Raw genomic sequence first — 15335 nt, 5'->3', positions numbered from 1 at the left:
ACTAGAGTTAAGAAATCCACACTGAATGTCGTCTTACAACGTACCAATTAACAGCACAGTGGCGGCATAAAGCGAATACGTATTTTACGTCGTAAAATTCACTTCCGCTTTTGAAATTCCGAAATTGTTTGATACTTATATAAGAGAGTAATGGCGAGCATAGATACGCAATATGAAACCCCCATCCAAAACATTAATAAATTATACTTTAAATTAGATATAAATATTTAAATATATATATATATATATATATATACACACACAACGTCTCAGAATGTGACGACTCTATTCGCTACACTGCTCCATCGGATCAAATTGATACAGGGAAGATATGTACACGTATAGAAAAGTCTGAAAAATTCCCAACGATGTTAGAACTGTCAAAATTGCAAAGCTAATTTTTTTGTCGTTCCCTCCGCGAGACTCGAACTCGTACCGCTGTGACATCACCGCCTGCAGGAAGTCCAGCGCCCTAGACCACTCGGCCAGTTAGGCTATATAAAATATAGCTTTCTTACTTTATAAATAGTTTTCACAGTGTTATTATGAAATAAATTCTACTCATACGTCTATGTACATGCACTGAATAAAATATACTATTTTGCATCTATTATTGATATCTTTCTGTTCGTACATGTGTTGATGTTGAGGATCCTAGGTGTTTTTTTGTCGGATAATGTTTTTAATTTTATACGAATTCGCATCATACTGAGGCTACGTGTGGTGAAAATCATTCCAACTGTAAGGTAAGACTTGTATCCACGAACGATTACATACGCAGTATATAAGACTATCACAATACATTTTATACTGCAAATATAGAAGATACGAACATGATTGTACACACCAAACACTGATAACAGAGAACAAGCACTCCAGAGTGAAAAGGACAACAGAGCTGATATTATCTATTATAAGTAAGTAAAACTTAATTGACAATACTGACTTAAGATTTCAAGAGAAATACTTTCCCGATTAGATGGCTCGTTTTCACTTATTTCGAAAAATTGATAATATAATAGATAAGCAATTAACTACTTAACAACAAAGAACATAAAGTAACTAAAATCATACATACAAAGTAACAAAAGTAAATGAGCAACTCGGACTCCACTAAAAACTGGGAGCATGGACCAGGTGCACCGGTAGGGTAAGCGTCCTCTGCTTTTCTAGAAACACCCGTCGAGTTGCTCATAAAAAGTCAAGTCCGGGGTAGACAAACGAAGGAAGGAAAACTATGACCCGTTGAATAAATCAGTTTTCATGGTGCTGATGGATACACCATAACGATCCACGAGTTCATGATAACGGTCATAAAACTTCTGTAGTGATGACTTCAATCTTGTAGCAAGATAACTCTGTTCCAGAAGCCTATTTGTTAGAGTTCTGGCGCGATACAAAAAGTCTGCGTAGTTTCGGCAAGCTCTGGCATAACGTATGAGTTGTGATATGAACACTCCATACGCAGGAGCCGAAGGGATGTTGCCACAGATGAAAGGAAAGTTGACAATTCTGAATGAAAAGTCATCACGTTTGTCGTAAAGTTTGGTCAATAGTTTTCCTTTACCATCGATTTCTAAGTGTAGGTCAAGATATGAGGTCGACTTCACAGTGTCTGTAGTATCCTTTACCTCATGTTCTTTTGGGTAGATTCGAAGTATCAAATCCCCGAAATTAGGATTGTTTAAAGATAATATGTCATCTATATAGCGGAAACTGAGATTGAAGGATCTAGCCAAACGATATTCTTTCTTTCTGATCAGATCAGCTATAAAGTCAGCCTCATAAAAGTGAAGGAATAGGTCAGCAAGTAAAGGAGCACAATTTGTTCCCATTGGAATGCCGACCGTTTGTTGAAAAACACGTCCACCACACTGGACAAATATGTTGTCAATTAAAAATTCCAACATTTTGTAAACATCTTCCTCTGTATATTTGGAAGATGATTTGGAATTATTTCTTACAAAGTATGAGGAATCTCTACCAAGAACTATATATTTGTATCTAGGTGTATCATCTTTTTTGGAAAAACAACGATGTGTAATGTTTTTAAGTCCGAATTTTAACTGAGTATGGGGAATAGAAGTATACAGTGTTGAAAAATCATAGGTTTTAATGATATTATATTCAGATAATAGTCTTGAACTGATTGTCTCCAAAAGATCTGTCGAATTTTTCAGAATCCACATTTTATTAATACCACTACGGGAGTAACAAGTGTTGTGGTAGGACTGTAGACCCTCTTTGACAGTTGTGAGCATAGAAGTTAAAGGTTTTGAAAGAGGTTTGGTGGTACATTTTGCAGATCCAGCTATGAAACGTTGTTTGTATGGATTCTTGTGAAGTTTAGAAATCCAGTACATAGACGGTAAATCACAATCATCGTCCTTGGTAGAGAGACCAAAAGAGGATAGCAAAGATTTGTGGTTTTCTACAATCTCTTCTTTGGAGAGAGTGGTAGCAGTGTAGGTCTTATCGCTGCTATTATTTTCTACGTCTACCTCTGATAATAAACATTGGATATAAAACGTTTTGCAGACAAAAACGGCCTTTAACCACTCTGACAGAGAATCAATGTCTTATTGTTCTCGTTTTATCCATTTTCTTGCATAGTCCTCGACGGCATCCATAAGAACTTTAAAGTAATAATTCCAATTTATGGAGCGTAGTTCACGGTACTTGGGACTTTTAGAAAGGATATTACGCAGAGATTCGTTTTCGATAATGGTTAAATCTCCCTTAACGACGTGACCAGAAGGACCATATTTGAATGGAGAGGTTTTGCAAGAACAGTCAGGTGGTTTAGCCTTGAAGTCCTCAATCTCGAGGTTCTGCAATAGCCTTTTATAATTGAAAATTTTGGATGCGATGGGTGAAGTATAGAAATATGAAATAATTGGTATGGATTTGTCTTTGAAATATGGGGGAATTTTGTTGGTAACGTTTTTGTGATGGAGTATGTTAGCCAAATTAATTGCATCTATACCTTTGTTGACAAACGGTAGTTTGACTTTTCACACAAACTGGTTTAAAGAGTCTGTGGAAACCAATATCCAAAATGATGGCAACAAGCCTGTATAAAGATGAGGTAGGGTCAGAAACAGGAGTGTCAAGACTTGTTTTGTAAAGAGATAGTAGTAGAGTGAGAGGTATAGAATAAAGTTTGGTTCTAATGTGATGAAGTCCAAGAGGTTTTTGTATGAAAGGAAGGAGACCATCTATGGAGACATCATGTAACTTAGGTGACGTATAGTGGCGATGGCCATGACTCCTTTCCCGTCTTGGATTTTTTGTCAAATAAATTCATCACATTTATGTTATTGTTATATTGGCTTGAAAGGTTTCCTATACTTTTGATGTTGTCATTGTATCCGTAAGGTATTGCAGTATCTAGTCTGCGTATCCAGTACTCCTCTCTTTCCCTACGATAGTTTTTACTTAGAACGGGACTGTGTATTATGGTAAATTTTTTCTAAAATACGAACTTTCATGGAGAGGATTGAATGATCTTGTTGATTAAAGTGTTGATAAATTGTCAGGAATTTGGTGGTGTTAATTCCCGAACGATGACCGCACATTCTTTTATTTAATCATTCTTGCGTTTCTCCGACATATATTAAACCACATAAGTTGCATTCTAATCCATATATTAAGTTTGTTGATTTGCAACTTAAGTCATCGTGACTTCTTGTATGGAAGGTTTTGTTTGTAAGGGAACTGGAGAAGTAAGGGTCGGTTATAAGAATGTTGCATGTTTTGCAATTTTTAATACCACATTTTGATATGGTACAATGTGGTTCGTCATCGTTGTAGTCAAATACATTGTTTAAAGTGATGGAATATGGTTTGATAATTTTAAAATAGTCAGACTTTTTGTACTGGAATAGATGGTCTGCAGACTGAACGTGTGATTGGATACTTTTAGTTGAATTCCATACCAGATGTGAGTGTGCTAAGATTCCCATCTGGGGACACCACATACTTACAAGACAACAGAGTGTCCGATCTGCTGTCAGGTTCGGACCTTTTTATACTGGGCGACGTCCGAGCCAGTTTTTCTTTCATTCCTCTTGTTAAAACCATTAATTTTAAAAATTGTATCATTTTAATTGTTGAAAAAATAAGAAACATTTACGGATAGGATTTTAGCAGTTTTGTGATGGAAAATGTAAATGTAGTGATACTTGAATTCGTTATATAAATACGGTACGGGGCGCCGAATGGGACTCTTGTGGTTTTGTACTCAAAATTCAATTTTGTACAGACAAAAGTGAATTTTGTTCCACAAAAATGAATTTAGAGTAACAAAATTTATAACATACATTCAATTTTGTGTCACAAAAGTCAATTCTGTGGTAAAAGTCGATTTTGTCAGACAAAGGCAATTTTGTGTTACAAAAGTCAATTTTGTGAGACAAAATTGAATTTTCTCACACAAGTAAATTTCTCAAAATTGATTTTGATCACAGAAAGATCAAGTCCCATTCGGCACCCCGTACTGGCCCATTTTCCCCAGGATTTTGACCCTAAGGAATGCCTATTTCAACAAGTGTCCAAATGTCCGGTATTGTCATTGGAGTCTTTATAAAAAAACTTACTGATAAAAAAATTCAAATCGGTGAAAGTTTGGATAGATGAAAAGTAAAAAAAATTGCAACAAAAATCATTGAAAATGCATTTATGACATTTTATGATCGATATCATTTACTTGTAAGTGCATTTCAATGAACAAAATACCGAGAAAGTTGGTACATGCCCCTAACTTTTTAAATGATTCTTTGAAGTTTTTTTATATTTGGTGATTAGCTTACAAAATCTGTGTCTTTGGTTCAGACGTCCCTAATGGAGAAAGTACTGTATGGTGCTGCTGGTACTATAGGGGTCGGTGTTGCTTCGTGGAGGATGTTCTTCCCATACATTGGTGATGACATAAAGACCATTCGAGCCTCAAGAAAAGTATCATATGCAGTAACAAAATCGATGTTGGAGGACCGCAGAGTAATCGATGCATTTGAAGAAGCAGTGGCTAAGCACCCGAAGAAGACCTTCATTATATTTGAAGATAAACTATATAGCTATGAGTTCGTTGATTCTATGGCTAACAAAATTGCAAACGCATTTGGAAAATTGGGATATACTCAAAATGACACAATAGCTATGATGATATATAACGAAACAGCTTTTGTATGGACACTTCTCGGTAGGAATATCTTTCATATTTTACTTTTAATTGAAAAATTAACATCATTTATTAGCATAGGCTCAGTGATTTAGAAAGAGTAAAAGGATAATTAATTGGGAAAGAGTAAATAACCAAAATACAATCACGAATGCCGAAGAACGCCTTGATTGAACGAGTGTGCGGAGTTTGCTCTGCGCACGAATTAAACAACCCCAAGCGTTCTTGGCACGAGTGGTCAGATTTTGGTTACTCACGATAACCAACTATTTATTCTATTTATTATATAGATTTTCTAAACATGAATTTAAAGTTATGTGATTGGCGGATGGATATCAAATTGTGACGTTTTGGTGGGAGAAAGTCCGAGTGTGAAATTACCGAATTTATTTCACAGTGTAAATTATCGAAATTTATTCACACTGGGAACATTCGATAAAATACTGCTATCTATATAATAATGCCCCTTATACCACTGTGAGTTCGCCAAGACTCTAGAAGTGTTACAAATGTGCCCATACAACGAATATGAAAGTTCTCCTTGTAGGAGCGATTAAACTGAGTACATAAAACAACTTCCTGTAAGAAAAGTAAGATTTAAAACAGTTGTTAAACTGAACAATACCAGTGCCCGGCGACAAAGACAATATTTAAGAAAACAGAGTCAAAACACAAAATGACTGTATGATATCATTTGACAAAAATACTTTTCTTGTTTTCTTCTTTTAGGCCTGCAAAAACTAGGTATACCAGCAGCTTGTGTAAATTTTCATCTGAAGTCCAGGCCTTTGGCACATTCCATAATTGCAAGTGAGGCTAAGGCCCTCATAATTGGTGAAGGTAAGTCTATAGTGCATAGATATGTGTCGTTGGGTCAGTTTTCCTGAATGTTAAGGTATACGTCATTGGGTCGGTTTTCCTGAATGCTTAGGTATACGTCATTGGGTCGGTTTTCCTCAATGCTTAGACATATGTCATTGGGTCAGTTTTCCTGAATGCTATTCATATGTTTATTTTTGCAGATTACTCTGTTCCACAGTCATTCATTCTAAATGTTTAAATTAAGTCATTAGAAAATTTTGTAATTTATTTCTTCAACTTTCCTTATATATTTCATGCAGTGGATATATTTTTGTCGCTTCTGATAATATTAAATATAGTATTGCTTGCAGGTAAAGAGCTTCTATCAAACATTGAAGAGGTCGTATCTGATATTCCACAAATACCCATATTTGTAAATGGAAAGTCAGGGTCCCAGCTAGACACCAGGTTTACATCTTTGGACGATATCATGCTGTATACTGATCCTGTCCCTGTTTGTAAAGCTGTTCGGAAGACGGTTTCTCCTGTACATCCCATTGGTTATATCTATACATCAGGAACGACAGGTATATATATAGTAAAATATATGTCAGTTAGAGTCGATTAATATGAAGGCTTATTTCTGCCATCGACAAGTTGAGATGTCAAGATAACTATGTCAATATGTCGACATAAGTTCCACGACAAATCTACTTAGAAATCTCGAAAAGTCGACTTTACGACATTTTTATGTCGACTTAACACGAAAATTATCTAGTCAAGTCGACATAGCATACGTCAAAATCTCGTCCTTGAGTCGAGATATTGCTCACTACTGCCGTCGTGTACTTTCTTCAACGATAGGCATACTTGACGCAAAAAAAACAATACTAGTTAACATTATTTAAAAAGTACAACAAACGTTTGCCGCAGATAATAACTTGCTCATATAATTCAACCTTTTTAAGCTTTACGTAAATTGTCAAATTCCAGATTCGAAAGAATTGATTGTTACAACATCGAACACAACTGATCACAGCTCTGCATATGTTTTGGGAAAGTTTTACCGTATAGTCGTGCTGTCCGGACCATAATATACGTCTTTTATACAGAATTTACCGTATGGGTCGACCGTACACTTAGGTCTGGGCAATCCGCCGAACGTGGAAATCTGTGTCTAATTATGACTTCTACATAAATTTTAAAGTCGTATGTTATGGAACACACATATATATACACCGGTTGTTGATTTTTTTACCAGTATGAATGTTGACACCCAAAATGGAACTTTTTTTAAATTGTAGAAAAGCTTGCGGTACTCAAACAATATTTCCATTTTAGGCCTACCAAAACCAGCTATAGTGAATCAAGCAAAAGGTATCGTTCTGTCTAAGTCTTTTCAATTCTTTGGCTTATATGCGGATGACGTTGTTTTCATCTCTACCCCATTATATCACAGTGCTGCGACCTTTTTGGGGTTGTTTAATACAATTGACGTAGGTATGTATATGCCTATCTTTCTGTACATTAGCAAAACCACGCAATTATTTCTTCCTGCAAGATTAGTGTAATATTTTTGTATGAATTTTCAGCCATATGCATTAAAAATTTATGTCATTATAGAGAATAAAACCACTTCGCTATAATTAAACACGGTTTTATAAACTTGCATTAAAACACTGTTATGTAGTAGTCTGGCTTCAAAGCGGCCAGTTTGGCAATTAGTGCAATCTAGTGTCTTTTTTAGGTGCTACTATACTGATAGGCAGAAAATTTTCAGCTCGACATTATTTTGAAGAAGTGAGGAAACACAATGTTACAGTAATGCAGTATATTGGTGAGATGTGCCGTTATTTACTGAGAGTACCCCCGGTATGTTTCAATTATACTCGGCGTCACATAAATAACATACTGTTAAAATTTGAATAAAAATATTTTCTACGACTTTATTGACACCTACCGACGTTTAAATTGTCTTAAATGACTTGCTCATTCGTTTAGCCAAACGGCTTCTCCCTAAACATTGAATCGTTAAATTCCGGTCAGATTTTAATTCTCGGTGCCAATATTTACATTGTAAAAAGTCGGCCATGTTTACAGTGATCGGGTTGCTAGAAAATGGTGTTTACGTTTAAATGGTTTGTCCAAAAACCGAAGAACCCAGAATGCATTTCGGATTTATTTTACGCGAACAACGTACAATACCGAGAAGTTGATCAAGCAGACGATTGTCACCGGAGTTCGACGGGAACTTACGAGCTTCGTTTGTAAACAAATCGTCCCGTAGAAACCAACATGGCGGATATTAGTATGGGATTTTCCCGTAAGGATTTGTTACGCATGATTTAAGCTAATAAGCGACTCGTTGGTACTAACACGTCATGCATATATGCGAACTATCTTCAGATTAAATAAAAGAGAGACAACTCTAGCGGTAAGTCTCGACGGTTTAAAAAGTAGAGCTTCAATTCGAAAATGTGTTGTATGTAACGTCGAATATAGTATATCTAGATGATACCCTTGGTTTATAAATGTGCTTTAGCATTGCGTATGTTGTTGGTGTCACATTCGATTGAATCGGTGCTGGTTACGAAAACCAAAATATATTGCTATTAGAATGTGGAGTTATCAAAGGCAATATAGATATTAAATTGTTCGAAAATGGTTGTTGTTTTAGGATTACAATCATAAATATTTGAAAGATGCCGTTAATTGTGGAGGGAAAGCATTATTCGACCACAAGAACATCCATTTTCATATGTGGACGGGTAACATTAAGAAATGCTTGCTTCCCATTTCACCAATACATTCAAGTTGTTTCTTGGCGTATTTTGATAAAACACACTTTTTTGGAAAGAGCATTCTGTGCTGCAGACGATGTCATATTTTTTATGACGTAATGATAAGATCAAAGCGTATTACAATATCACAAATATCTCCCCTTTGATGTGGACATTGTGAAAATGGAAAGAAACCGATTTGAAGAGTTTTATTGTCTAATAGTAGATAAATACGCACGTATGTTGGGATGTCACGTTGTCTTTTTCCCGACGTTTTCTACACGTTGCGTGCTACCCAGTCTTTATCAAAAGCTTTTTTCGTTAGATTTGAGTGAACTAATAACTATAAAATTTTGAATTTACATGTATATATGCTGCAGATAGTATATCTAAAAAATAATGATACTTGGTTGAACATGTATCTAAGAGCAGCAATTTGTCTGTGTCTAACCAAAATGTGACAACATCTAAAATTTGTATATTTTATTTATTCACGCGTACATCATGCGAAATTCAAACGAATTGTCCAAAAAGGCAAATGGTATTGAGTCGATTTCTTCTTATACTTACAAATGTATTCATCCTCCTGTATTATTTCATCATTTCATTTCTTTTCTTTGGCTCAACAAATGGGTTATATATATAATGTAAAACCGTGTCTAACCAAAATGTCACAAAGCGTTTTAGCGAATCTGATAAAATAATGGAAGAAATGTTGAAAAGAAAACAGGAAAAAGAAATATGAAAATGTTGACTTTGACCCCCTATAACTTGAAAACGGTCCAAAAACATAAAATCGGCTGTACATTTGTTTACCCGAATTAAATAAAGAACACATTTAAACATTTAAAATAGAATAATTAAAATCGAAAAAAAAGATCTACATTTTAATAAAACATGTATTTTTACCCTTTTTGGCCCCTTTTCCAATGCGGCAAGGGCAACAAAGTCCAAATTAAATAGGAATCTTCTTAGTTGTTGGTAAAATCATATCAACATTTCAGAACAATTCGTCAACCACAACTAAAGTTACCGCACGGAAACGAAATGTCCCCAGACGACGTCGCCGCCGATAAAATGTCCTTCAAATCATTTTTAAATGGTGGATGCCAAACTATTTACCATATCAGGATGTAATCTGATAATTTCAATTGACCAAAACGTACGAAAAATAAATATCGATTTGGATAATTAAATAATAAAACATGTCGTGTGTGATATTTTATAAAAAAAAATAATCAAGCACACTTCTTTTTACATGTAACGATTATAGAACGATGTACGTCGCAATACAAAAAAAAAAAAAAAAACACGTCAAATGTTGCCGATTTCGACGTTACCAAAAATGACACCAACACCGTACGCTACGTCTTAGCATATTTTTGTGTTTTGTATAACTGATTTATAAAATTGAAAACTGACCTATTATTGTTTCAAATGAAAATGGATAGCACCTACCTCTGGTGATTCTTAACTAAACCCGTCTTGTACTCACTTCTGATAAAGAGTTGGAAAATGACAACTACTTTATGCAACTCGGCATTTTTTCTTTGAGTTTTGTTAATCTATTTTTATTATTTTTGTTTGTTCGCCTTCATAAATAGCCTGTTAGTCCTCTCGTTTGATGCACATTGGCATGCTGTATTCAAAGTAATACATTTTACTCGATCAACTCTTATTATCTTTCGCTGAGCAATGCTTATCCTGATTCCATTCCACTTTAGAATGAGTCTGATAAGGTCCACAAGCTAAGAGTAGCGATTGGAAATGGCTTACGACAAGACATTTGGGAAGAATTTAAAACCAGGTTTAATATACCACTGATAGCAGAATTCTTTGGTGCCACAGAAGGAACGAGTGTATCATGGAATATTTTGAACAAATCCGGATGTGTTGGTAGATGGTCCCCGCTTACTGTACGTTTACTATTTGGTAATCATTTCAAACAAACAAACAAACAAAAAACAAACAAAAAAGTACAGAAAAGTGTGCATGGAAGCTCTATACATAGAAAAAATCCAGTTGCTTCGTAAATTAAGGTGAGGCCTCGATAAAATTTCTGCTAAAACAAATGTTTTTTTGTTTTTTTTGTTTTTGTTTTTTTTTTCAGAGAAGATTTCGTCCTAGAGGAGTTGAAAGCTTTATCGTCCGTCACGATCCTCTCACTTATGAGCCACTCAGAGACAAAAATGGAAGATGTATAGAGGCCAAACCAGGTACTTCACTCTAAGTAGACATGGGCTTATTCTATATATTTTCGGGGACTCCTTGTCGCTCATAGAACACCGATGGGTGATCATGAGCCGACAATTTTCATCCCGGTAGAGTTGTCGTCTCTTTGTCATATTCAACATTTCCATTCTCGTTTATAAATAAAGAATCCGGGTTAGTTTAAACTTTGGAGTACAACATTTGTTGGAATATGCTACCCGGCATTGAAATATCATCTTAATGATTTGATTTATTTTAATTTCTATGGACTGATATTAGCCCTATTATTATATTAGTGGTTCATTAAGCTAGAAAGAACGAATGGCATCTATTTTAAGCTTCAGTTATGATTCAAATGATTTTTAAAATATCTATTTTCATTACAAAGAACCCAGCAATCAAAAAAAGTTATTATTCAAATGAAAATACCTTGATTCATAAAAAAAATCAACTGTAAAATATATATGATATTCAATGGTTGAGCAAGAATCTTATATGTATGTATTCGCCCCGTGTGGGTCCGGGTGTCAAAAGAATAGGCCCGCATCAACGCTAGGTTTGTCATAAAAGGCGATAAAGTTGTGCTTAGAACCCTGACCGGGGACTAGGGCGCTCTGCCCACATAGCAATTTGGTTGTGTGGCCCAGTTGCCTGACCCCCTGGCATGCTACATGCCTGGGTCGTCTGGCCATAATACGGAAAACCTGACCGCAAACCATAGTTGTGCAACGTGTGCTAAAGATGCCACATTCCTTGCACATTAAAGAAACCAGATGTGGTAAAGGAGTAGGAACCTTTGCGGTCCGCCACAGGATCCACATCCTACCCTATGTCTATTGGTAATCGAAATTTGTCGACCCTTGTGTCCCATCACAGTTTTCATTTCATCATTTCATGTTCATTTTTTCGTCCATTTTATATTCATCGCCCGGATATAGCTGAAATAATGTTGCTTGGGCGTTAAACAATCAATCAATCAATCAATCTAAAGTTATCATACATATTCATGTATTAATATGTTCTGATTTCAATTATTTTTTAGGTGAAGAAGGTCTTTTCATCTCAGGAATTCCAAATTACATCAAATCATTTTACAAAGGAACTAAGGAAATGAATGAAAAGAAATTGGTCGGAAACGCTTTCACGGATGGTGATGTCTTTTTCAACTTCGGTGATATTTTCTACCTAGACAAACAATATTACTTGTACTTCAGGGATCGTGTTGGTGACACGTTCAGGTATAAAAATCAGTGGCGGATCCGGGGGGTGGGGGTGGGGGGTGGGGGGACTCGACCCCTCTTAGAAAATTGAAAAATTGCAATTTTTAAAAATTGTGTGTGTTAAATCATGAATAAAACTCAGAAAGAAGTATGATTTAATATTAATCCAGCAAATTAGTTATTAATATGATTTCTTGATCCTCACCGGTGATCATGTCAAGAATTTATTTTTGCCTCCCCCCCACCTAAAACTCTGGGCCCACCACTGAAAATACCAATCATACAGTTAAAAGAATCTTTAAAGAGTTTTGCCTTGAATTGTAATCAAATTGGTACGAGAGGAAAACAATCGGTGTCTATTGTAATAATCATATACTAGTAATTGAAACCACCAGACAGATACATTTGCTTTATTTTGAGAGACATCTGGAAGGCCGCAAGGGGCAGTATTACAATGATTACTACTCATAAAAGTAAAATTTGAGCAATGTGTTGTAAACATCGTATTGGAATAATTTTTTTAGAAGCCTACGTACTGGTATTTTTTGTAATTTTGTATTGCTTTTGTCTATATAAGTAAGGTGAGTCTCTAAAATATATATGAATAAAAACATTTCTATTCACTCACTTTGTGTAATGTTACAATTAAAAATATCTTGTCAAACTTTTGTAGATGGAAAAGCGAAAATGTATCGACCAGAGAAGTATCAGATGTCATAACTTCTCTACCGTTCATTCAAGATGCGAATGTGTACGGTGTGAGAGTTCCAGGTATTTGTGTTATCCGGTTGTAATTTATAACATAAAACTATTGACAATGATTATCTCAGACATATAAAGAATCATATGCTACTGAGAATAAATTTCGGCAAGGAGAGCGTTCAAATTTTGCGTACTAATCACAGGATTAATTTTAAATTAAGAAAAAGCATTACCGCCAGAAATAAAAAAATAATAAATACACACCGCAAAGAATATGAAATAACCAAAATGGCACGCACATAGAGAAAAAAAATATAAAACCGGTGGACTCCAATAAATATTGGGAGCATGGACTAAGTGCATCGACAGGGCAAGTGTCCTCAGCTTTTCCATAAGCAACCGCCGCGTTGTAAATTAATGTCGCGTTCAGTGTAAACAAAAAAATCTGGCACATTCAACAAATCTGTTCTCGTGGTGCAGAGATCTTTTATATTTCACTAACGCTTCCTCGTATTTTTAGGTGGAGATGGAAGAGCAGGCATGGCCGCAATTACTCTGAATCACGATAGAACAGCTACTCCTGAAATATTCCAAGAACTTTACGACAAAATTTATCATGTCCTCCCTTATTACGCTCGACCATTGTTTATAAGAATTTTACCAGAGCAAATTGTAACTCAAACTCTGAAACATCGAAAAATAGAACTGGTGGAAGAAGGATTTGACCCAAACAAAGTTTCTAATCCTTTATTCGTGATAGACAATATTGCTAGGACTTATGTACCCTTAACATTGGAGAATTACAGCAAGGTTTTGCATTCTAAACTCTGACAAATAGTTAAGTACCAGCCCACATAAAATTCAGACACCCCCTACGGTAACGTGATATATGGTGTAGAAAAACCCACGAAACTTATGATGCTTTTCTGTCTACATATGCTATACGTTCACATAGCAGCAATTATATCTGCATTTAGATCCGCAATTTTTAGAAAACCATACATTTATCTCCCACTAAAATCAACAAAATGAAACCAAATCTAGAACGATAACTTTTGCGAAAAAGCCAATTTCATGTACAATCTATATAATTTTATCTCAAAAGCGCAACAACCAATTGAAAAACTAAGACTGGTTATGTGATTAGTAACTGTTTCTGTACAAGGAATAAAACTGAATTTGGTGAGTTTTTGACATGCATGAATCACCTTCTGTCTGATTTTTATAAAGACTGATACTTAAATGACTTTTGTTTGACTTTATATACGTCAACAAAACAACGTTATATGGACATAGGATTTAAGAGGGTCCTTTCGTCATGGGAGATTTTGTCGTAGGATCGTAATTTCTGATTGCCTTGAAAAGAAGGGCAAGCTTGATTCAGCTATTTATGGTATATAATTGGAATTTAAAACAGCATGGAACTGGATAAATAAATATTCGTGCTCAGATGGGAAAACATTAATATCATCTACGATGTAACCAGAGATATATTTTTTAAAATGACCATATGAAATTGGATGTATAGGAGTTTCTTATAGAGTTCAGACAAGAGTTTTCTTCTTCCGTCGATTTTTCATATGTTGGTCAAGATATTAAGTAGACTAAAGAGTCTCTGTATCATTTTTTTTTATTTTTGATTTGATAGATGTGATGCAAAGATAATAATCATATGGTGAAAAGTACAATAAAAACATTGATTCGTTCTCTGTAAGCCAGCTTCATGAAAATTACAAACGATTCGTCGAAAACAAATGTGTTCTGACTTGAATTCTAATTATAGTTCGATACGTATCACATTGGAATAATTAAATTATTGTCGACAAAATGGAAAATATAAACGCAAAGAGTATTTCAAACGTTCTATAAAATATTCGAGTTTCTATCAATAGTACCTATTTTATATTTATTGTAATATGCTAAACCTCTAGAAAAACTAGCTATGATAGGTATAAAAGTATATTTTAATCAAATTACCAACTGTACTTATATAGTAATTATACTTGTTATAGTAAGCAAGTAAGTACAGAAAACAAAATTTTAACAGAAACTATACATCAAACTTGTTGATTGTTTGATACTTATATAAGAGAGTAATGGCGAGCATAGATACGCAATATGAAATCCCCATCCAAAACATTAATAAATTATACTTTAAATTAGATATAAATATATACACAACGTCTCAGAATGTGACGACTCTATTCGCTACACTGCTCCATCGGATCAAATTGATACAGGGAAGATATGTAAACGTATAGAAAGGTCTGAAAAATTCCCAACGATGTTAGAACTGTCAAAATTGCAAAGCTAATTTTTTGTCGTTCCCTCCGCGAGACTCGAACTCGTACCGCTGTGACATCACCGCCTGCAGGAAGTCCAGCGCCCTAGACCACTCGGCCAGCTAAGCTATATTAGATATAGCTTTCTTACTTTATAAAT

At 35.0% G+C, this 15335-nt stretch overlaps 1 protein-coding gene across 5 annotated transcripts; it reads left to right on the top strand.

Annotated features, from left to right (window-relative positions):
• Positions 1-662: 662 nt before the first annotated feature.
• LOC148622046 (long-chain fatty acid transport protein 6-like) lies at positions 663-14598 on the top strand. Of its 5 annotated transcripts, none has more exons than XM_088571563.1 (11): positions 663-746; positions 4834-5200; positions 5909-6019; positions 6352-6567; positions 7322-7480; positions 7728-7852; positions 10485-10676; positions 10871-10976; positions 12014-12209; positions 12865-12962; positions 13414-14598. In XM_088571563.1, exons 2-11 carry the CDS (start codon positions 4843-4845, stop codon positions 13722-13724), a joined length of 1872 nt encoding a protein of 623 aa, XP_088427689.1. In that variant the 5' UTR covers positions 663-746; positions 4834-4842; the 3' UTR covers positions 13725-14598. The 5 variants fall into 5 exon arrangements, with proteins under 5 accessions (XP_088427689.1, XP_088427688.1, XP_088427690.1 ...); XM_088571562.1 differs by lacking the exon at positions 663-746 and adding an exon at positions 753-917; XM_088571564.1 differs by lacking the exon at positions 663-746 and adding an exon at positions 753-917 and having other exon boundaries at positions 4807-5200; positions 7322-7357.
• Positions 14599-15335: the final 737 nt, after the last annotated feature.

The sequence above is a fragment of the Perna viridis genome, chromosome 3 (assembly GCF_037379345.1).
Source record: "Perna viridis isolate PV_CMFRI_1.1 ecotype Kerala chromosome 3, ASM3737934v1, whole genome shotgun sequence".
Classification (NCBI taxonomy): Eukaryota; Metazoa; Mollusca; class Bivalvia; order Mytilida; family Mytilidae; genus Perna; species Perna viridis.
Note: the sequence above shows the minus strand (reverse complement) of the source record. Positions and strands in the feature narration are given on the sequence as shown.